General features: G+C 44.3%; 2 protein-coding genes and 1 long non-coding RNA gene across 6 annotated transcripts in view; 2 read left to right on the top strand and 1 right to left on the bottom strand.

Moving 5' to 3' along the window:
- The window catches only part of LOC112962129 (probable cation-transporting ATPase 13A5), a 38,754-nt gene extending 36,279 nt beyond the window's left edge, over positions 1-2,475 (top strand). For both annotated transcript variants that reach the window (XM_026058026.1, XM_026058027.1), the window contains exon 30: positions 104-2,475. In XM_026058026.1, coding sequence (XP_025913811.1) covers positions 104-304 — 201 coding nt within the window. In that variant the 3' untranslated portion in view covers positions 305-2,475. The remainder of the gene's footprint in view (positions 1-103) is intronic.
- On the bottom strand, positions 1,577-5,801 carry HRASLS (HRAS like suppressor). 2 transcript variants are annotated; one of them, XM_026058029.1, is made up of 4 exons: positions 5,685-5,801; positions 4,410-4,653; positions 3,572-3,840; positions 1,577-3,187 (listed from the first exon to the last, which is right to left on the bottom strand). In XM_026058029.1, the coding sequence occupies exons 2-4, from the start codon at positions 4,546-4,548 to the stop codon at positions 3,086-3,088; spliced, it is 510 nt and encodes a 169-aa protein (XP_025913814.1). In that variant the 5' UTR covers positions 4,549-4,653; positions 5,685-5,801; the 3' UTR covers positions 1,577-3,085. The 2 variants fall into 2 exon arrangements, with proteins under 2 accessions (XP_025913814.1, XP_025913813.1); XM_026058028.1 differs by lacking the exon at positions 5,685-5,801 and adding an exon at positions 5,471-5,577.
- LOC112962131 lies at positions 5,768-22,874 on the top strand. 2 transcript variants are annotated; one of them, XR_003252210.1, is made up of 4 exons: positions 5,768-5,856; positions 17,834-17,946; positions 20,524-20,810; positions 22,144-22,856. It is a non-coding gene; the product is annotated as an uncharacterized LOC112962131 (long non-coding RNA). The 2 variants fall into 2 exon arrangements; XR_003252209.1 differs by having other exon boundaries at positions 20,524-22,874.
- The last annotated feature ends 1,520 nt before the right edge of the window (positions 22,875-24,394 follow it).

The raw sequence follows: 24,394 nt of genomic DNA, 5'->3' as shown, positions 1-24,394 counted from the left end.
CAGGGGCTTTTGCACATGTAACAGGGATGGTTTTCATCCACTGAACACATCTTCCTCTCCATGAAGAGCAACAGCACTGACTCTGCTTTGTGTCACTCCACAGGATGTTATCTTGCAAAACAAACACCTCTGGCTGCTGCTTAAAAAGTGGTTTGGATTCCAGTCAAAGAGCCAGTACCGGAAATGGCAGAGGAAGCTGCAAAAGGATCCAAACTGGCCTCCCTTAAATGCAAAAGACTTTGCAACAAAAAATACAAATGAGGTTTACATTAACCCAATATATGAACACAATGAAGGGGACTAGGGGTGAGATCCTGTAGCTGGGAATGGGGCTGCACAGTGACTAGCGTGTACTGAACAGTCCATGCTTTCATCACTTGAGATGCACAAGATTCAGATTTTTGAAATGCATGAACAAACCAAACATTTCAGAGGCAGACTGGGCCTGCTGTGGTGAGCAGTATTCTCTCAGTTGCTGCTAAAATAACAACTTTGGTTCCACTCTGTGGCCACAGCAGGTCTCAGGCCTTGCCAATATCCCCTATGAAGTCTCAGGAAATACTGAATGAAGTGAAGTGATGGTTTCCACTGTGTCACATCATGATCCCACTCCAGGTTTTGGCCACCACTCCACCAAATCCTGTCAATGTATCCACAGAACTTGATGGAAAGGCAGTTAAAAATCTGTGACCTAATCTTGACTCCATGGAAGATCATATGTACAATTGCAAAATCCAGCATTAAATGACACGCTGCAGCTCCCAAAGCCTACAAGAAAGACCCATATATCATGTAATTCTAGCTTTCTTCCATCCTGTAGTGAATTACAGATGTGAGAGGGCCCACACATTGTCCTACCTGCCCCCCCACCTTGATCCTTTCTTTACAAATATAACTCACTGAATATGGAGAAGGCGTAAGCTGTCGGGTCAGGCTGGGAAGGCTAGCAAAGTATTTACAAGGATATGTCCCACTCAAGCTTGCAAAGTCCCAGGAAGGAAGAGCTGCCCCCTGCCCCATCACGCACAAGCACAACCCCCCGTTCATGCTCTGCCGCAGACCCGGCCAGGGGAGGGTCAGTCGGATAACCCACGAGCTTCTCCATCACGCCTGCGCATTTCAAGAGGGTCTACGGAGGGACCAGTCCTGTTTTATCTTGGCTACTGATATTGCAGCTTTTGCTGGCTCAGGCTCAGAAACTTGGAGCGTGACGCACCTGAGAACTAAATGCTGTCCTCAGTTTGAGATCACATAGCACTACTACTTTCAAGGACTCACTCAATGGAAAGCAGCACTGAGCCTTGACTTTTTGCTTTAAATAGGTCATGCCAAGAAGCAGGGGTTTTAATGTGCTCTAGAGCTCAGCTGCTATACAGGTACAATAAGCTGAGCCCCTCTAGATTAGCTTTTTAATTTTTAATTTTTCAGTGACCTAATTAGTTAGCCATGAAAGAACTTTTGATTACAATTGCAGCAATCAAAAAAAGGCTTTCAGGTTCAGATTTATTATAATGTGTTTCCCCATATTAAAAAAGAAGACTCCTATTTAAATGTAATAATTGAGGGCACTACCAAATATGACCAGAAGTCTTTGCCTTGTTATTTCAAACATTGGAACAACTGATGTTTAAAAAAAGCTTCTGATCCAGCTATGTACGTGTTAAAAGCAGACAAAAATAGCAAGCCTCTTACAGACAGCTCTTTTGCGCTCATCTCTTCTTACAGTCCAGGCAGTTGCATATGGCAAAAGCAACATAGGATTTAATTTCTTATATGCAGTCTGCAAATAACGTGGTTCCAAACTTGCAAACCAAATACTCCCGTCAGACAGTAACAAACCACAACTTTTCTAACTAGTTTTCTTATGAGCTAAGTCACACGTTAGCTTTGTGCCTGGGAAATAGTTGGACTCTGTAGATTTTTGTGAGATGTCACATAGATGCTGCACAGGTGCTTCACCTACAGCCCTGCAGGGACACTGGGCTTACCTTACTGCTGTCTGGAGGAAGATCTTAATTGCATTGGAGCAACAAGCTGCTTAAACTTAATTTTGGACACTGTAGAGAAAATGGCCCCAGCTCCAGACATGGATCAAAGGCTCCTGGCTGACCTTGCAACTCACTACAGCCTTATGTTAAGCCTCATCACTTTGGGAGACCAAGGAATAAGCTTGGTCAGGTCCAGTACCAACAGTTACTGCACTTAATGGATGAAGAGGGAAATTTCAGCTGCACAGTGGTCCCAACCTGGAACAAACAGCTGCCAGAGAAAAAGCTAGCTGCTTTTTTTTTTGTTAGATTTCCCCAGAGCAGTCAACAGGTGGGCCTACTGCTCCCAAAAGGAGTCAGAGGAACCAGGGAAAGGGACATTTTGCAGGTGGAAGAAAACCAAGCAAGACACCATCATGCCAAAAACAAAACACCAATTTAAAACACTGAGGGAGACATCTCTTAAGACCTGCCCTTCCTTCCTGCCTCCCTCACTCTCAAGAGCAGCTCAGAGTTTAGGAACTGCAAGTACAAGGGCCGGGACACAATATAGGCCTTGTCTACCATTTCACAGGCAGTCTCATGCAGGTCTAGGCAGCTGGGGTTTTCCACTTGTACAGTCCATCAGTTGGAGGACACGTAATAACCCTTAGCAATATTTTTGTTACTTTTGTTTTCAAAAAAAATGTAAAAATGTTTCTTCAAACTGGTTAAAAAAAGCTATTAACAAAAAGAGCTCACAGGAAGCAGTCTATAAAAACAGCATGTGTAGAAAGACTGTTTGCAGGCTCACTGGACCCCAGTCCTCAGCAAAGCAGTAGGGTGTGGGTGTGGGTGTGGGTGTGGGTGTGGGTGTGGGTGCGTGTGTGTGTGTGGATAAGGATGAGGAATTTGCTTGCTAGCTCCGCAAGACTAGCATGGAAATCATCACAGGCAATGTAATGCAAGCAGCTGTGGCAAATAGGCTAGTGCTGGTCTCATCAAGAGGGACACATTTGTTAGTAAGTCTCAGCTGCAGCTACAGCCATGAACTGTCCTGGTTCCATCCCAGCCAGCGATCCAGCTACCCTGCTCTGACCGCTCATCATGGGAGTCCGTCAATACTGTCTTTCTCTGGATCTGCTTCGGAAAAAGCCCAGCAAGGAGAAGGCACCAGCAGCAGCTGTTACAAACCCGATGGCACTGATTGCTCGGTTGGCCTGCAAAGGGAGAGCAAAACAGAGACTGGAAACACTGTGAGCTTTTTTTTTTTTTTCTCCAGGCATGCTAATGATGACCAGACAGACATAATTGAGACAATGAATTGAATAAGAGAGACACACACACGCCTGATAAGCAGAACGGGCCAGACCTAAGGCCCAGACCCTTACTCTCCTGGCTGTGGTGTTCAGCAAGAGGGGCACTGCTGGGGCTCAGACTGTAGCAAACCCTGTGGTCCAGTGTCTCAGCTAGACCGGGGGCAATGACAGTTTGGACTCAGTACCTGGGGCTTTGCTGTGTGACCCAGTCCAAGGGCTCATAAAGCGAATTTAAGTGCATGCTTTGCAAGGAAGAGCCATAAGAAATTACCCAGTGTCACTCACCTGCTCAGAGACCCCCTCGCCGTAGCGGAGCAGTGTCACAAAGTGCTCACAGTTGTTGCCAAGCAGGTCGTAGGACACTTCCTGGTCAATGAGGTACTCGGCGCGTCGGATGATCTCCTCCACGGGAAGGGGAGGGTAGGTGTCGTCATACTTGTTGTTGATTTGGTAGGTGTCGTTTCCCACCACGTCCTTCAGGAGCTGCATCCTCACCCGGGCCTTTCTGCTGAAGACTGACTTGGCGCTGGCAAACGAAGCCGCAGGCCCTTCATCTGGGGAAGGCAGAGTTGGAATGAGCCAGGCAGGCCCACTCCTGCCCCTCTGAGACCCCAGAGCAGTTTCTGCCTGGCTCCTGGAAGTCCTATGTGTGATACCTGCCTGGAGGCCCCCGTGCACATTTGTGTTTCCAGGAGCAGTGAAGGGCACAGTCTTAACCTGAAAGAAACCTGTATATGACCCACAGAGTACTGAGGGCAGCAGTCTTCCCCCAGCCACAAGCCTCCCCCAGAAAACGGATGTGCAACCCCCTTTGCACAACCCTCTGGGGCCTACCAGGGCCCTCATACAGGGTAGTTCTGAGGATTTTCCTGAGTGGCAGAAAAGGTCTTGAGGTACAGCATGTCTCTGCTCCACTGTGACAGGTTTTTGAATCAGTCAAGTCCAAGGATGGGCACAAGGTCACACAGCAGGCAACCATTGCTCCTTCCTCGCTTTTGACCTCATGTCCATCGCGATGCTGCTAAGAAACCCAAAGCTGCTCAGAGCTGACCGATTGCCTCTGGAGCAAGGACGGGCTCCCGGATCACCCCAAGGCACCCTGCTGCCTTGCTGTAAGCCTTACCTACAGGTGTCACGTTGATGATGTACCCATCCCCCAGGTAGAGGGCCCAGTGCTGGTAGGCTGGCCGGAAAATCTCAATCAGGTCCCCAGGCTGGGGGTTCCCAGGGTGCGTCACGCTGAAGTGCTCTGTAGCTGCCATCTCAGAGGGAGGGAGTTGGTGCCGGCCCAGGACATGCCCCTCTCACTGGGCAGGCTCAGCGCAAGGCACAGAGGAGCGGGGAGGTCTGGTGTGCGCGGCGGCCATCTGCTTACGAATCGCAGGAAAAGAGATCATTAGGAAGCAGCACTGGCCACCTGCAACCCACTCAGACCACCCGTGGCACGTCCTGTCCGGTGGCCAGCAGGCACTGCCCAACGGCTGCTGCAAACTGCTGCGCTGCTGCAGGGCCCCTGCCTCCGCGCTCCGGGTCCTGCCTGCTGGCAGCACGCTGACATATCGTTAGCAACGCAATCACCACCCCTTCGGCAAAGCGCTGCAGGCAAAGGGTGAAGCTGTGTTTCTGTGCACTAGCACCTCCTGCCATTGCAGGCTGGCATCTGTCTCACGCTGCCTGTCCCTCCAGCCCTCAGCACGGCACAGTCCTTCTCCCCCGCGGCGAAGTGCACAAGAAGCCTGAATTATTCGCACTGCCTCCTCCCTGCAAGACTCCGGCTTGTCCCTCCCTACCCACCCCTGCTTCTACTCCTTTCAAGGCCCTGCTCAAAATACCACGACTTGCGCTGGCACTGGGCCAGCTCTGGCGGAGGGTCACAGCACCATAAGGGCTCCCGGGGGTGCAGCCAGCAGGGTTGGGGGGGGGGGGGAAACCTGTCTCCACGTTTTGCAGCACTGCGGATGCCAAGGCCCAGGGTGCCATGCTCGTTCTCATGCAGGTGGGGCTGGTGTCCCAAGGCAAGGGGACACCCCCGGGAGCTTGGCAAACCTGAGCCTGCCACTGGCACCCCTGCAGCACACACCCAGCACCGCGAATGGGGCTCCATCCTGCTGGCAGATGCCTGCTCCCCCCTGCCCCCCCCCGACCTCCCACAGCTCCCCTGCATCCCCCTAGGGCCCTGCTCACCCCCAGCGCCTGTCCTGCTGTGGCCGTGCCCGGGCTGCTGCCCCGGGCAGCCCCGAGCGAGGCCAGCAGCGGAAGCTGGCCCAGCTCCTGGCTCCTCCTTGCCGCTATAAATAGCGAGGAGCCGGGCAGGCTCTGGGGTGGGTGGTGCTCGCACTGTCCCCGGGGAGCTGCCTGCCAGCAAAGCAGCCGCTCTGCGAGGCTGGGAGAGACTCACCTCCTGGAATTTCTAAAAATGCCTGTCTTGTAGAAAAGTTCCTCCTGTCTCTGGAGAACATGGGCAATCACCTCCTCGTCAGGAGCTAGTGTCACACTTCTCACACCCCTGCCAGCTTCAGGCGTGGGCTCTGGTGTGCGGAGCAGGGGCAGCTGTCCTGCAGGGCCGAGTGGTAAGTGAGCATCTCTTACTGAAAAATTTTTAGAGAGGGAGAGGCGATGCAGAGCTGCTGTTTCCTTCTCTGCTGTCAAGGGGATGTGAAGGAGGTGGAGCTCAGTGTAAATTCAAATTGCCATTTTAGGGCAAATAGATTTCTAGGCTGGCTTTTCATGTCTTTCATATTGTGGCCCAGGGATTTCCTTCAGAACACTGAAAGTGTCTCATGGTCTCAGCTGATTGTGCCCAACATGAGCCCTCTGAGCTGAGGGGCGGGAGAACGCAGACGTCCTGAGCACCGATGAGCAGAGGTGGGGGGGGGCTCCTTTGCTATTGCCAGCACAGCATGCTAAAAAGGAGGGTGGGTGGCCACTGTCAGTGAAACTGTGCTCTGAGCGAGCTGAACTAAGCAGTATATTAAGCTCGGCATTTTGAAAGTCTGGCGAAAGAGCAGATAGATTATATGAAGATGAAAAGATCAGAGCAGCAGGAGCCGAAGGTACAGAACATGTGGCGCTTCTTGGTAGCCTCACTGACCTGGCATTGCCAGAGGCAGACAACAGTACCACTTCATGGATTGGTTCCCTTTCTGGCTTCTATTGACATGCAATAGTTAATCCAGTGAAGCACTGAATTGCAGTTCTGCTTCATGTAGCACCTCCTGTTTCAGGTCTGAAGTATTTACAAGGCTTTGCAGTGGAAAACAAAGGGAATTCTTGTGGTATTGAAATAGCAAAGTGTATCCATGGAAACGCAGGAATCTGCTTTACATGGGCACATACAGGCCCTGTTGCATGAAAGTGCTTGGGCTGTGAACCTGCAGGATACAGACTGGCCTTTGCTCCCACTGACTACAACAGAAGGGGAGCACGGTCAGCACCACACAATATTCACAGAATTGCACTGTTAGCAAGTGTGAGAGCGCAATAGGAAGCTGCTGCTGAACAGGCAGGAAAGATGCTTTTATAAACACTGTGAAATTCCAGCATAACGTTATCTGTTCATTTGTGCACAAATAGGTCTCTCACACAGAATAATTTTCATTATATAATGGGGCTGAAAGCCCCTTTCCATTCACATCCACTCAATAGCTGTGTGTTGGTCACACATGGACAGCTGGCATGTTCTTGAATGGCCCAAAATACAATTCCTTTTATCCACCTAACCGTTCATGGATGCTACAAATACTCTTCTGGCTAGTAGCATGCATGAGTTTATGGGTACAAGGGAAAGGGAAGGGAGAAGGGGCAAGTAAATAATAACTGGCATTATGGAAGAAACAATGGGAAGCCCACACTGGGAGCTCACCTCTGGCATAATCAAAAGGGAACCTGCAGAGAACTGGAAAACAATCAGAGAGACCATAATGAAACTTCTCTTATGCCTCAAAGGCTTCACTCATAGCACTGGAAATTTTTTTAGGGCTGGCACAATGCCTAGGCGCTGTCTCATTCCCCCAAGCTACATAAGAGCGGTCTGTCGTGGGGTGGGTGTCTCACACACTACATGTTATTTGGCGTTGCCGCAAGCAGCTTTGATAGTCTGCTTTTTGGGGTCCTTAGCCTGGGTTTAGGACTGAGCTGATGCAGATCTCTAACTGCGTTCACTGCTGTGACACTGTGGCAGCTTCAGAATTTGCAAAGATCCACAAGGAAATCAACTGACCTCCTCAATGAGAACTAACCCCCCAATGAGAAATCAGCTAACAGGATCTTGTTCTTCAGGGGGTGTCTGTTATGTTACGCTTTGCTTAGCACCGACAGGCACAGGGTTGATGACAATCCCCATTCTCGTCTGCTCCACCCTGATCACAAAGAGGCAGCTGTCGTTCAAACAATCGTCTCTTTCAGCCCAGCACTCCCAAGGGGGAGAATAGATGTCATCCCTTTTACTATGCCTGTCACCAGACAAGCTAGGTGTCTTCATATATATTTCTCTCCTCAGCTGGACATCCCTTCCCAGAAGAGGAGCAAGAACAACATAGTCTCTAATGTTAGAAGTCCTTCACTTCAATACAGGCCTACAACACGAGGTCTTAGATATTTTAGAGAAGTGATTTCAAAGGTCTTCAGCAAATGCAATGTTTTATTTGGTATTATTTCTTCTCAAAGCATTAGAAATACTGTTAAAATACAAGAGAAAAAAGTAATACAAATAAATGTGAAAAAATAATTGCTAACTAGAATATGTATTTTGGGGTTCATTTTGATCAAATGCAGTGTTCACTATGCAGCCGTAATTTTGCTCGTATACGCTGTGATCCAGTGCATCCCTAGACTGGTTGAAAGATGAATCCCCTGTTTTGTCAGTTCTTTCGAATGAATGCTTGTGCTTCCTCTTCCTTCTGTCCAAAAAAAAAGGAAACCAAAAACAGCTTTAATTTCTATTCTTAACTGTAGTGAGAGGCCCAACAGTGGTGTGAGCATGAATGAAGCCAAATTTTGGAGCTTCCTAAATTTTGTGATAGTGATGCATAGGCCTTATGTAATAGAAACGGCATATGTTGATTCCTGTAGACAAAGGGTTAAGTTTTTCCTCATGTTCCTCAAATGAGCTCCTGAATGCTCTGGTTCCTTTCTGGTCCTGCCATTATGTGACTAGTGGGAGTCCTGGGGTACAGAGGTGCCAGAAGGTATGTGTTTTGTCTCTGTGGAATGTAGCAGAGCTGGCAAAAGCCTTACCTGGACAGGTATACTGCAGAGGAGATGAGAATGAGGACAACAACAACAACACCTGCCACAACTCCCACAGCAATGGCAACCGTATGGTCCTGTTTCTCTTTGAAAGGTGTTTGATCTGAAGAAGAAATAGGAGCCCTGTCAGTGAAAGCTAACTATTGCAAACAGAAGCTTTTTCTTAAGTGTCAAACTGCAATCTGAGCAGTGAGCAGACATGCCTGTCTGCTTGGTTTATACTGTCTTTTCTGGCTAAGATGGCTTTCTGGAGTGTCTGACCTCTGACTCCTTCTTTCTGCTTGCATGGTCACAGGCTCTCACCCACCAAAGACAGACAGAACTGCATAAACATATTATTTGCTAGGTGAATGCAGGCTCCCAGCAACCAGTAGCTACAGGATGGCTTCCCATGCAGGAAAGTACAGGCCATTTCTTTGTGACACCTGTCCCAGTGGAGCTGTTTATTCTGTTAATATTTTAGCTCTCAAAACCAGACTCTAAATCCACTTGCCTGTTAATGTAAACATAGCATCTGGTTGTTGTCACTACTGTCTGTGCTAATTGTGCAGCAGACAGGCAAAAGTTAATCAAACATATGGTTCAAGCCAGGGGTATCCATGAAGCATTTTGGAGTATTTTCTTTGAAGTGGACCCCAGCCTCTGTCACAGTTTCATGCCTGAGGCTTGTTTCAGACTTGAGCCAGAGCATAAGCTGACATGTAGGCAAAGTGAACTGCTGGGGACTGGGGGCTTCTGGGGTAGGTCTGGCCAGAACAGACTGATGTAACAGTACAGACATGCCCACTTAGTCTATGGTACCGGGGGGCAATCCTTACTCTGAGGAATAGTGTCAAGGACTTGTCTGGGACTACATGCAGTGGAAAGGTTTCTAGGGTCAGCCACCACCCTACCTTTGATTAAGTCACAAAGTGCCCATTAAAAGATATGATGAAGTCCCAATCTGATCTAACACCTGCCTCTCTTTGTGTGTGTAATGCTGCCAGTGAAATCCAAAATAATTTCGTTACCTATCCGTTCAGTCTCACAGTTAGGTCCTGTGTACAGTTCTGGACATTCGCAGGAAAACCTGAGAGAAGTATCATTGGTAGTCTCAGAGCAAACTCCATCATTCTGACAAGGACTTGGCATACATGGTCCACCTAACAAAAGGGAAGAAGAAACACTTCAGAATCTCAGATAATCCAACACTGAGAAAACTGTTCTTGGTTAGCTTACACTGACTCTAGCCTATGCTAGATATGCTCCATATTGTAAGGCCTATTCTTTATTTCATACTTGACAACAAGACTGGAGGAAAGAAACACTATTTCTAAGATGAAACATCACAGCAAGATCCGCAGTATATTTATGAAGGGATTTTCTTCTGTTCAGATTCTGTTGCAACTATCCCAGACTCAGTGATGAACTCTGCTGCCCTAAAAGCAGTAAGTCAAGAATTCTTAGCGCCAAAACAAAGCGATAGGGTTAGTAGTTGACTCACTTCTGTAGCACCCGCGAGCATAGTTTGAAATGCCACAGATTTCATCAGATGCACACACTATGTTAGAGCAGGAGACAGTGGAGCTTTCTGTGCACTGGCATGTCTGAGAGCAGTCATCAGTGGTGAATGTTTCTCCAATCTGGAAGACAGCAGTTAAACGTTAAAAAACATCAAATAAAATCAGCCATAAAAACATGAATGGAGCACTGGGGCCCCATGCTATTCTCTCCGATGCCTTCCCGATGAATGAGTACTGGACAGATTTTTTTTTTTTTTAATAGTTTGCACACAGAAAAAAAAAAAAAAAAAGCAAGCAGCCTACAAACCCAGCTCTTTGAAACTTGAGGAAAGCCCAAGAAAGAAGGCAAGAGGAGACTTTGAGGGCTGAGATCCTATTGCCAGGTTAGGTACATGTGCAACCAACAATGTCTAACTGTTGCTGTAGGTAAGAGACAATGGCAGATGAATCCCATTGTACCTCCAAGACAATGTGGAAAGGTACCATGTGCCGTTTTTCTGGCAGGTCCCGGCTGTTCATATTAAATGTCTCCCTCCACAACATGCTCTTTACTGGCTTAAGCCTTGTCTGCATCAAATCATTAGTGTTCAAACAGAAATCTGTGAGATTATGAAGCTGTTTAATCCGTTCTATCCTGCAGCTAAAATGGAAGATACTCTGTACTCAGAGGCCAGCCTTCTTGAGGCTCTCTTCATGCTACAGCCAGCTTTGCCGACGCTCAGCCCTGCCCCCACCACTCTTCACTGAAGAGAGGGACCACAGTGACTGGTAGAATTTCTCTGTAACTGGTTTGTTGTAAATTTAAGAGCCTATTAGGTCATTATTTAGAGTAATAAAGGTGAAGAATTAACATGGAGGTCACAGTATAATCATATGCTTCCCCCAAGTGCCTGCCTTGAGTTTTCTGGCAGGCAGAGATTCAGAGGCACACCAAGCACTCCACTCTCTCTCCCCTTCCTCTGGAGACGAGAATATCATTAAACAAATTGCTCTTTGTTTCTAATGCAAAGTTGCACACTGCGGAGAACGAAGAGATTGTCAAAATAATTAGCAGGAGAAAATATTGTTTGGCACTGTGGAAGCTATCATCTGGCCCACTCAGACACTGTACCTCATAATATTTGTCAAGGTATAGGCAGCCACATTGTTTGTAAGGCACGCAGTCAAAACCACTAAGAACATAGCCAGGGAGGCATTCGCAGCCTTCAACACAGGGTGAGTCACACTCAGAGGGGCTGGTCAGGTCGGCGCAGGATGCTGGGCATGCAGACATGCATGAGCTGTAGTTGCTGTTGGCAGGACACTGCATTGCTGTAAGAATCAGGAGAGTCTAGTTACAACAGGCTGCTGTGTGTTACTTACACATTGCCTTTTCAGCGCCAAAAGATGTTACCATTTTGTAGGAGGCAAAATGATGAATACAAATACATGGAGATGTGCACACAGGTATAATAATACTAAAGTTGTAAGTAAAAGTCAAGCACTGCAAAGTCAGGAAATGCACTGTCAAAAGTTATTTGTGTACTGTGTTCCTGGTCCTGGTGTTCACTGATCTCAGATAATTTCTCACACATTCAGGGTAGCCATTCCCATAAATACCAGAGCTGCTTCATGGTTCTGGGAAGTGTGTTTCACCATGAATGCAAAGTCATCAAACCAGGGGTGACAAGTACAGTTTGATGAATCTCTCAGCTTGAAAAAATAGTTAAAGAAAAAAAGGTTTGAGGTTATTTCTACATTTTTGAAGCCTAGAAGATTTGGGGGGTGCTGAATCTTTTTTATTCTGAAATTTTGTAGACAAATAATAAAAAATAGTAAATTTTGTACATTTAAAAAGAGATTGAAAAGAAATGTTTTGAAAGTTTTCCTTCATATTTTTTGCTTGTGAGAGCACCAACTTTTTCATTTTTTTGCCCAGTTGGGAGTGGGAACAGTTTTTTTTTCCTCTCACAGAACCTCTGACTGCTCTGCTTTCCTAAGTAACTTTCTAAGCTGGGGCCTAAATGCGAAAAGTCAGCATAAGATTCAGATGAGGGGTCAGAAGAGCAAATGTGCATTCTAAACTGTGAGCAGTGATTGAAGTGCGATTCAACATAGTTTCAGTCCCTGAGAAGCTTTGATACATGGTGGTTCTGTGGAAAGCCTCAAAACTCAGATTTTGAGAGTCCTTCCTAGGCAGAAACTATGCATTCTAGTTCTTCCTGTACTTACCACAAACTGTCTGTTGCCTCCAGCCTTCCATATTGACTCCTTGCTCCTGACAAGCCAGCACATACTGCTCCAGACTGCGACATAATGTAGCATCATCATCTTCTTCTATACACATATCAAAGAGGCAGCTCCTATGTGCAACATGAGAAAGCATTTATTCCTAATACATTTGTTATAGTTTATTTTTAGCCGCTTTTCCACCTTACTCTGAGTTAGTTCCATGTTCCTGTACCTTTCTGACAGAATAAAAGAAAGAAGAAAAAAATCTCAAATCCTTGGGAAAATCCAGTCATTTGTTGTGCAGCTGCTGCTAACATGTAATGTTTTCATATATGCACGAACAATAAACAAGTACCTGACTGCTTGTCACAGTAAATTATTCTTCTTTGCTCTCAGCTTCTGTTTCAGGCTGCATGGCTACATCTTGCTTAGAAAGCACTTCTTAGTACTAAGCCTTGTATGTGGACTATAGACTTCTTTCAGTATTTGAGCACCCTCCCCATGACCATATATTTTGAATATTGACACAGAATTCTGGTTTGACCAGTGTTCATTTGCCAGTGCTACCTTCTCAACTTTGCTCATCATCTGAATATTAACAGCCTGATTTTCAGAGGCATTGATAACTGAGGTCAATGGGACCTGCAAGTATGCAATACTGCAGAAAGATCAGGTAGTTACTACAAAGTTAAAACAGGCTAACCAACCAAATTCTAAAGAGAGGAGAAAGGTAGGTATACATAAAGAATTGGTATATAAATACCAAAGCCAGTGGTCCAGTTTATTTGGCTTAAGATACCTTCACGTTCCTCTTGCAGCTAAGAGGGGCTTGGAAGTGGGCATTAGCTATCTTTAAACACTAGTTACAATGATATGACTAGAGAAAACTGGCAACTACTTGGCAAATTTGTGAGTGATGAAGGATTAAGGTGAGGGTGACTCAATACATTTCAGCTGGTTCAAATGGGGGTATGTAGGAATTAGATATGCAGGAGGCCAGAGGAGCCTTGAAACACAGCAGAGGAAACTTTCTTGTGGACACCAAGATACTCACTCTTCACTAACCTGTTTTTGGCACTTCTCTCCATGCAAGATGCAAGAAGTGTCACTGACAGCTTCAACCTTTGTGGTTATAGCACAAAGGCTACATTTTATGATGCTAGAATTGCCAAAAGGAACCTAATGGTGCCAGATACCAAATTCTCAATGAATGTGGATAAGAACTTTAAGCACACTGGAAATCACAGCTTACAGGTATAATGTTTAACACTGATGTTTTCTCTATCTGTGTAGCAAAATAGGAAAGCTACTTTCCAGAGCTAATAGAAAATTAAAATCCTAACTAGATGGAAAGATGGATCATCACAATTTTTAAAAAACAAATAAGAGTAATATCAATAATGACATCATGGGGCCCAACTTATTATCCTCAATTCCTGTTTAATACCCTTGAAACTGAAGATGCACAGCTCTTCTCAGAAAAAAGCATCAAGTTGATTTTGGAAATAGGGAGAACAGTTGTCTGCAGCAGAGACTTACGTGAAATAGAAAGCTGGTGAGATGGTAGAATGGCAGTTTACAAAAGGACCATTTGACTCAGTCAGAATTTGACATCTAGAAGTGCTGTTTTGTTGTTCCAGCATATTTTTATTGCAACCTTGGAAGAGCCCTGGATCTGGTTCCTCTTCAGAGTCATCTTCTGAAGTGACATCTCGCCTGCAAATGAAGTCATTGTGAACCATCAGTTCTCTGAACAGTATTCACAGTATTACTCTCCAAATAAGACCACAAGAGTATTTCTGCGTTATGGTATAAGTGTCAGCTTACTTCTACCTCATGGCTTATCATGAATGGAAGGGGACAGATAAAGCAAATCAATGAAGTACTAGAACCATCTCAGAGATTTATGGGCTTTTAAACCAAAAGGGATAGCTGTAATTATCCCTTTGGACATTCTGTATGACACGGCCTTCATCCAATGTCTCCTCTATCCAGTCCTTTCAATAAACCTTGAACCTTAGCCAAAATGATGCAGCTGGAGTAGGCCAGCCATTTCTCGGAGATATGCTCACTTTCACTGAGCAGCTGGCTGCATGCCTGAAGGCCAGAATTCTCCTCTAGGCATAGCCTCCAGAGCCTGTTTCTGCTTTCTACTGTTGTGCTAGACAAGTTTTTGCAGTGAAATGATGTCCTGTCAGCTAATACAACTCCATTTACTTGCCAAAAATGTTCTGTGTGAGTGGCTAAGCAACCTCCAAAGGCCTTTCAAAACAAACTGAGAAGGCAAAAGGAGGGAAGAAAACTTAGTTCCCTACCTGTTTCAATTTCTGTATGGACTAATTAGTGCAGAATTGGCCTGACCACAAATGCCACACTCATTTATACTCAGAAGATTGTCCTGGCTTTCTTTGTACTGGCAGGAAAGAACATAGCCAGGCAAGTAAGGAAATCAGACTCTTAAACAACTTCTAGGAGGAAATGTGAATTCATCTTGATGGATTTCCAAGGTGCTTTCATCTTCCAGAGGAAGGGATGACACTGAACCAGAATCTGCCCTCCCGCAAGTCCATTCAGCACAATATGATTTATTTTAGCTTTGCCAGAACCCATAAGCCTGGCACAGACCTAAGCCATCCCTGTGTCACAGTAGTTGCAATGGCTGTGACTCCAAAGAGGGACAGTGAACTGGAATAATGCAGTGATGGCTCAGGTCTCTCTTGGTTAGATAGAAGAGCACTGATAGTTCACCTTAGTGATGAGCAGGAAAAGTTCCTACACACAGATCAAGGCAAGAAGAAAGACCAGAAACAAGGCAGTGTAGTTATGTCTGGGTATTAAATATGGCTTAATTCATTGACTCCCAGTGGTTGTGCCTACCATGGAAATTAAATAGAAAATGAAGTACCTGAGACGAGAGATTGTTCTTTTGAGAGGAACTTTCCAGCTCTCACCGAATGCATTCACGTTTCTCACCCAAACACCATCTGGCTTAGTGAAGTCATTTCTGTAACTCCCATCAAAGTTGCCACACAAGCCTTCCACTCTGTTCTTGTAGGTATTGGCCAGCTTTATTTCTAGGGAGGCCAGAAGAAAAAAAGCCATTACACAGAAATCTTTGCTGATGAGTGTATGGAAGAGGTGGAAAGAAGTGCCACATAGCCTGTTCCATGATTCAGAACAAGAGTTGATAAAGTGGCATGGACCCTGTACATAGGAGATGAGCACAACACTGAAAACTGTCCATACATGTATTCACAGGGCTGTTTCTGTGCTCTGCTGCAAGATGGATCATGAAAAAAGTTGTTTATTGCTGCCAGCAAGGTATTTATATAACAGAACATCTCCACGTTCTCCTTGTGCTTACAGGTTACTATCCTGTAGCAAACTGGATGAATCACCATATACCCACTTTTTGCCCTTCAGTTACAATCCACTTGCTCACTGAGAAACAGACTTCCTATAAAACAGACCTTTCTTTCCTGCAGGTGGAATTTTAGGTTTTGGAAATGTGGTCATGCACATAAATGGCCTGCACTTTCACCATACTCTCAGAAATAACATGGCTATATTCTGTTGTGAATCAGGAGTGGCTCTGCTCTAATCAGAAGAGGTAACCTGGAATGAGTTGTGTGTACATGACACAAAAGTCCTGCTGAGAGACACTAAGGAATGGAACCATCTGAAACAGAGAATGTAAGGAATTCTGTGGGAGGAAGCATGTAGAAGCATGCACTCACAGTTGTATAGCTTGAGGACCTCATCCCTGTGAAATAGGTTAAGTTGGCAAAGAGGCAGATCCAGACTTCACTCCATCATCCTAATCAGCAATTTTATGTGATCTGCTTTTGCTTTTATCATTCAGGCCTTACTTTACATGAACAACCCTAGAACAGTCTGGATCCACATCCCATTTCTCCTAAGTTCAGGTGGACCCAGATAAAGAAATGCCAATTTTATAGGTTCTCTGATTCCTGGGAAACATTTTTGGCTTCAGTTTTCTGAAACTTCATATCACAAATGGTCACAGGTTCACAGGATGAAGATTTCTAATTTTTTCTTGGGTTGAGACCTCTTTTTGGAATGAGAACATTTCTCAGACAGTACATAAATATCCCTGCAGATTGTCTTAGCATCACCTACCTGCATTTTGATTGCCATCAAAGCTTAGGTATAAGCCAAAATCTGTCTCCAGATAAATTCTTGTTGCTCTCTGATATATGCGAATACCTTCATGAGGACGAGCAGGGGGTATCACCCTCACACCATCCAACTAATAGGAAGAGAATAAATTAAAATTCGTACTATATAGGCCAAATTCAAATGTAGTTTCAGTACAGGTCAACGTTACAAATGAACACTCCTCTTCTCTGCTTTCATGCTAAACACATTAGATAACTTAACCAAGTAAAAAACTCAGCATTCACTTTCTTAAAGTAATAAAATCATGTATGAAAGAAAGTGATCTGGACACAATATTTTCATATCATCCTAGGAGATTTCTATTACTGAGCTACAAAATGTGTATATGAGCTAATGTATAAACTTATGTACTAATGAAGAGAAAGGTAACAGAGTTTTCTTAGCATATTTCTCATTTTTCCTTTTCCCTACCATCGATAAAAAATTATATGGCTTTATTGTAAGTCTTGGGATATTTGGTGTTTTATTCCTAAATCTCTATTGATTTTTTATTTGTTTGTTTTAAGTAGAATATATTGCTCATGGTTATAGAGGAAAAAAATCAAATAAATTTTTAATAGGTGCCTAAACCTGAGAGAATACAAAAATTAAAAATACCTCATGGCATTCTTTTTAAAATGTTTCCAATTTTTAATCAATCAATCTCTATCTCACTATACTTGAGATTACTACTCCAGCTACTATTATTTTTTCTTCAGAGCTGTTTAGGAATTCAGCTCTGAAATGGACATTTTCTGCAATTCCCTTGAGTTTTCTGCACTCTGTTCTTTACACCTGTAAAATGGGCTCTCTGATACCTATTTCCCTGCTTTTCAAGGCACTGAGGAGAGCAACTTGTCTAAAGTACGTAAAATATTATGATGATAAGGTTGGTGTGAACCCCTTCTTACACATATTGAGCTCAAGTACAGCTCTGCCTGCTCCAAGAAATGCCTGCTAAAATACAGGCCAGCATCTGCACTCAGAATCATTCTTGCATCCAAAGCCAGATTTCCTTCAGATGATGATCCAAGTTCTGTTACCAGACTGCAGGATTCTTATTCTTTTGAGGTCTGTCTGGCACAGTCTCAGGAATTTTGCTACAGCAAGAAGCTCTAAACTTCACAGTCAGTCCATCTTACAATAAATCCCTTTTACCATTTTTTCCTGTCCTCACATTACTCCTTTCCTTTCTCTTTCCCAAGTTTGCATGTTATTCCCCATTTCCCACTCTGATTACTAAGATGGTGAGCTCAAGACAGGAGTCACCCATGTTGTTTGTGAGGGACTCAACACAACTGAGATCACATTTTTGGTTGCCCCATAGCGCTGCTGTAATTATACAGTTAGTTTTAATACTTAAATGCTTCAAAACAGACATTTATTATTCAAATTTTTTTTATTCTAGGGGAGAAGGAGGAACATTTGGTCTGTGCGCTGCAGTGAGAGACTTACCAGAAGCTGCTTCTTCTGTCTGAATCGCACCGTGTGATTGTAAACATTGATGAGAATCTCTTTGAGGTAAGTAATGTGTCGACTTAAAGGAAGAGGATAGTTCATGCCCTCGATGCTGAACTGTGTCAGAGTATCAGGTAGGTTAGGGATGGTCTGAGCCAGAATATACGTGTATTTCCCTTGGAAGTGGTGCACCAGGCGATCAAAGGTGATGTAGTGTGGATCACCCATGACCTGGCATTTCCCAAAACCTAAGGGAGAAGAGTTTCATTACCCTCCAGTCTGAATGCACCTGTGCCAGATCCCATGCATGGACCAGTTTAATAAGGGTTTAATAAGCAATAATAAGTTTAAGTTTAATAAGTTAATAAGTTTAAGTTTAATAAGTTTAATAAGCAATAACTTTCTGCTGTGAAATCTGAGGCCTTTTTGTGCTCAGTAATGTTCCATCAATAGCACTGGCAGACCTGCCTGCCTTCCCCTGTAAGAAAGACTGAAAGTGCCACAGAAGAAAGACTGGACACCCACATCCTTCTTCCTTCTCCAGCCTTCATGAAACACCAAATGAAGACCCGCTTGCACATACCTGTTGGATTACACTTGTGTTTTCCATCTTTGATCACACAGGTTTCTTGAGAGTCACAGTCATAGTTCTGACATCTGATGACACCATTCTTCTGACACTGGCATCTTTTGGCACAGTGTGGAGTTATCCAGGTCTCCCCAGCCTGGACACAAGTTGTGATAATAATATGTTACCAAGGTGCTCAGCTTTACAATGCAATAGGAGACCAATAGTGAAGGGTATGGGGGCTGGCTAGGGGCAATCTGTCCTGCTGGCTGTTCCACAACTACCTTATCCAGGCACAGTCTCACCAAGAGCCTGGGAGGCAGAGAATCTCAATCCATTTGTCTTATTGACTATCTTGAGCATAGAGAGACTATCCGAATAACTCTGATCAAAGTACTGGTTTCCAACATGCCTCAATTTTGGCCTCAATTTTGGCCTCATATGCAAAGCACCAGGCTTTTGCAGCTGCTAATAACTGAGCCTGCAGCTTTTTCTAACCAGATGAAAGATACCTAAAGATTTCTCTCTCTCTCATTTAGATGGTCAGGAAGCCAAATCCCCACAGGTTTTGCAGCCAGAGATTTGTTCCACAGACAAGCTACTTACACTGTAGTAATTGTTGTCATCATCCCTGCAGCCACAGTTGCTCAGAGGTACACACTTGCCATTACTGAGCACATAATTATCATCACACTCACAGCCCTCTGTGCACTCTTCTGTCTTCTCACACAGAGAAGAGGCAAAAATGTTGTTGCATGTTGATGGGCAGGGGGAGGTGCAGTCTGTGTAATGGCTGTGGGATGAACAGGGCAATGCTGTGTGGGTGAAGAAAATAAAACCAGTGTTATTAAATACATTTAGAAACTGCAACTGCAAACACCTATGACTGCCTGAACACTAGGACTTGGGCTGCAAAATGGCAGTATAGGATTGCCTTTTAATGGCTGATTTTGATCATCCAGTTTTGATTTTTGACTTTTTTAAAAAAAAAAACAGAGAACCCTTTCTGGAGCTGCTGATTCAGTTCTATTACAGATATGTCTGAGCTGGTGGCACCTGGAACTAGATCGTTCAGATTCACTATTCCAGCTCAGCTGCAAATGCCTCTTTGGGCACTGTTAAAAATGTGAATCATTAGGGCAAATTCCTTAGAATGCTCAACCCTCCAGTGATACAAGACAGGTGTTAGTTAAGTTAGGTTAGTTTAACCACAGACATAAACACATACAAGAACAGCAGGTATGCATGGTCAAACTAAAAGTTCATCTAGCTTTTTATCCTATTTCTGCCAATGACTAGAGATGCATAAGGAGACAATTCAAGAAACACATTAGCAGAGAGTGTTCCTTTGTCCAGCATTCTCCCCCACTTCTGACAAGCAGGCACTTAGGAATTTCTGATGGACCTATTCAACATTCATCTGGCCTGCTTTTTAAGCAGGTAACTGTTTTGGCCTCCAAAACACTGTGTGACAATTAATTCCACAATGTAATACTGAACTGTGGAAAAACAAATACTGTGTAATCTTTATTAATCTTTACACAATTAGTTTGTGGCTTTGTTGAATGGGTGGAATGAGACATGTACACTGGAGATTAATCAGAAAAACCAGCCCTTAGTGAGCAACTGGTCAAATTGCCAGTCTTCATTCAGATCACAGTGAGCAGTGTTGAGCCCTGTATCCTAATACAGTATCCCAATTTCTTCTAGTCTTCTTGTTATACTATTTCTCAATTTTAGACTCATTGCAATATCTCACAATATCCATTTGGCTACTAAAACTATTCTAACTCCACATTACTACCCACAGCTTGTCTAGTCCTGAGTTATCACCGGATTTAGCTCAACATGAACACAGCTCAGTGCAGCAACAAAGTCATAAAATCACAGATAATAGCATTGCATTTTGTGAGGATTTGGGTTTAATTATCTTTTACATAACTTGTCCAGCTAATACTGCTAATTAATTTTCATGTCATCAGCCATCCAAGGTTCTGTTTTTTCACTTGCTTGTGCACTTACGACAGAATGTGCTGTTCCTCCATTTAATGGTGATGCCTTCATTCCTGCAGGTGTCCACATAAACTTGAACTATGTCACAGAGAGTGGACTTCATGCCTTCATACTGGCACATGTCATAGGTGCAGATCTGTATGAAGGGTTCAGGCTTGACCAGATTGTGACATGGTTTGAATTTGTCTGATTTTAAGACATTGCACTGGCTTTCAATGACTGGTTTATTCTCAGCAGTGCAAGGAGGAAGATCATCTTCTCTTGAGTCTGAAAAACAGCTGCATGAAAGGATAAACACAGTTAAATTTGAGTTTCAAAGACATATGTAAAACTGAGACTAAAAGTGGTAAGTCTGTTGCTGAGAGGTATTAAATAAATAGACCTGGAGACTCCAGTCTTCTTTCTATTCATGAGTGAAAGAGTAGGCAGTAGTAATGCAAACTCCTACTACTTCATCAGTATGTTTAGTTCTGCTCTAGTGGGGCTTTTTCCAAGAAATATAGTATAGTTTTAATGTCCATGTAGTCAATTGGTCTTGCAATGTATAAAAGCACTACTATTAACATGCACAAAAAAACAAACCCCAGAGTTACATGTGCAAGTGATCAATTGGATACATGCACACACTTTTCAAAAATAGAGTTTGGAAATATCATATGTGTGATTTGTGGAAGTCCTTTGGTAACACATTGTTTTAAATCTTTAAAAGTGGCTTGATCTATTGTTACAGGGAAGATATAAGAAGTTAAAAGATTTTAGGTGCTTATCTGATCTTTCCCTCTCTCTTTCCCCAACTGTCTGGGCCCTGAATGCACTAAGAGACCTTACTGGGCCTGACCAGTCCTACCTGGGGCCTCCTCCCACACAGACCCATGGCTCAGGACCCCATTTCAGCCCAGGCTGGAGCGGTCAGCCCTTGCCCCAGCAACACCATAGCAGTGCCAGTCTCCGGCTCTGCCACAGCCCTGCCTCTGCCTGGCCACAGGCCCCACTGATCTGGAACCTGACCTGTGGGCTGACTGCCTGGCCTGGCCTCAGCCCAGCCCCATCACTGTGGCCCTGCTTGGACAGTGTGGGGCTGTGTCTGACCCTGGTTAACTTCACCGGGCCTGATCTGGACCCTGGCCTGCTGGCTGACTGCTCAGCCTGGCCTTAGCTCTGCCCCATCACTGCGGTCCCACTCAGCCATCACAGGGCTGTGTCTGACCATGGTTACCCTCACCAGACCTGACCCTGACTAGTGGATTGACCTCCCAGCTTGACTTTGGACCTGACTTGTCACTGCAAACTTGTCTGGTGATCTGGACTCTCAGTTGACCCTGGCTGCCACTCCTGGTCTGCCCTGCTCACCTTGCTCAGGTACTGTGGGACGGGCCCTGGCTGGCGAGGCCCCTGCCCTGCAAGCCATGTTATCATGCTCAACTCCCGTCCCTTAGAGAGAAACTGGTCCTCGCTGCTCCCCAACACCATCGTTCTGCTCTAGGTGTTTTCAGTGTAAAATAACCATAGGCTATGTCCACCTTTGACTACCTCAAAGCCTAATTCCCCAAGGGTGTATATCAAGAGGAGGGCTGTGGTTTCCTTCTGGCCTGTGCAGTGGTTTCCTATGGTGATGTCTTTTGTTTGAGCTTCACACTGAAGAAGAGAGAAATCTCATATGCACTACCTATGTGTTGCAGAGCAGCAAAATAGCCAAAACATGTTAAAGGAGACTATTTCCCAAAGGAAGATAAAAAGTATGAAGAGAAGTCACATTTACCCTGCATCACTGTCTTCTTCCACTTTCCAGCTATTTCCAAACTGCATGACATTAACAAGTGTACCATTGGGCAAGGTCAGATCATCTTCAGGCCTGTCATTGAAGTTACCACACATGCCATGCACCTGCAAGTGAACAAGAACCATATTCTAAGCATTATCTGTTCTACACCAGCTTCCCAAGGAATGACATGGCCAAATCACTAACAAAAACCCACATTGTACCAAACACTTCAGATTCATTCACTACTGTCTGACTGCACCAGTGGATAAATAAAATAGACACTGCAATAAATCCATGGTCCCCTAAGACTACAAGGCATTTAATTCTATAACTGCCGCGTGTTTCTTGTAGCTAAATGCCAGGTACTCAGCCAGCTGGGTCATTTTCTGTACCTATCCCTAAAACACAAGGAAATTGTTGTTTAAAAAAAAAGAAAAAGAATGACTTGTGTGTTACAATACTGCTACAAAGAGAGATACAATAGTAAAACACAAGAAGAAAAGAAATGAAAAGTCAACATACAAAGCAGCAGTTTTGAAACAGTGACTGTATGCTTACATATTAAATCTTACCTTTGAGAAATAAGAGTGTGGGAGAGTGATTTCCAGATGGTGATTGCCATCATATTTCACTACCATACCAAAGTCAGTTTCCACTACTATATATCTGCCAACATTTCCAATGGACACGCCTCGCAACCGGTTCTCTACTGGAGTGTAGACTCTCTCACTGTTCAACTGGAGACACAAGTCATTTGTCAGTAGAGATGCTCTCCTGTGAAAGCTTTTCTGCTCACATTTTATATTCCTTATACAGCTGGAGACTTCCCTATGACAGTTTCAACTACTTGACACTTCCATCATTGTACATTCCAACTATGGGCTGCAGGAACCAGACTTTTAGCTGAGGAGAGCTGGGCAGGACTGAGAGCCTAAGCCTTTACCAGGGAGCTGTAAAGGTTGCTGGTACTGAGCAAGCTCCTACCCTCCCACAGGGTCGATGTTCAGCCTCAGGGATTCCCAGGGATCCCCAGTGTTATCCCAAACTAATACAGTAGGACTTGCTGTTCCTCTGCTTACCCTGACTAGCTATAGATAATTGAATTGATAACAGCTATTGAACTTGGGAGCCCAATTCTTTAGTTGAGACAAAAATTCTCATATCTGGAGGCTCTGGGCTCCAACTCCAACATACTGCTGATATAACAGTAAACCCAAAACAGAAGCCCTGGGAAACAGGGAAAAATTCTATTTCTCCATGATATCAAGTTAATGGAGGTGCCCACAAGTATTAAGGATATATGTGCATGTTACTTAGCAAACTCGAAGATCTTTTTTTCCTACAGCTACTGTTTTGAGCTGATTTTAAGATACTTATTGCAGGAATAAAAAGAGCACCAGCACCTACCAGGATTCCTTGGTTTTTCTGAAGGGTGATTCGTATGTCATACACATCTATGTAGACTTCTTTCAGGTATGTGGCCCCTCTTTTTCCTCGGTCTTCATTCTTGCCACGGATAGTTATAGGTGTGACACTGTTGTTGTTCAATACCTCAACCAGGGTGTAGGTGCAGGTTCCGACAAAGGTGTACATCACTCCATCAAAGGTAAAATAGTGGGGATCTCCTGCCACCTGACATGTTGCTTGGCCTGAAGATGAAAAATTTATCCAATGACTTTGGCTGGATTTCATCATAGACTCAGCTGACCAAAGAGGTTTTTAGTAGTGCAGCAACCTGATCCTGACCATTATTATGTGGGCAAACTTTCATGTAGGTATCTCATGTTCATGCCAGTGACATTTATTTGGAAAAGAGAAATTTCCAGAAAGTGTCTCTTCAATTTAATTTGCAAATTATGTACAGATTGACAACTTGGCAGAAAATGAACCTTTTTAGCTATTTCTATGTGCAATTGTAACTATGAGGTATGTTAGTTGGGAGTAACCCATAGCTTTTCTACTTGGTATTACATAAATACATAACCATACATCTAAATATACATACACACACACACACATTTAAAGCCCTTGCAACTATTCTGACTCTCATAATTGCAGTTCTTCTCAATTATTTCCAAACGTAGAGCTTGCAGCACTGATGATTTGGGACTAGGATTTGTATTATCTAGACAAAAAGAACCCATGTGACCTTGCAAGCTTTGGGACAG

Source organism: Apteryx rowi, unplaced genomic scaffold, assembly GCF_003343035.1.
Source record: "Apteryx rowi isolate R43461 unplaced genomic scaffold, aptRow1 scaffold_142, whole genome shotgun sequence".
NCBI lineage: Eukaryota > Metazoa > Chordata > Aves > Apterygiformes > Apterygidae > Apteryx > Apteryx rowi.
Note: the sequence above shows the minus strand (reverse complement) of the source record. Positions and strands in the feature narration are given on the sequence as shown.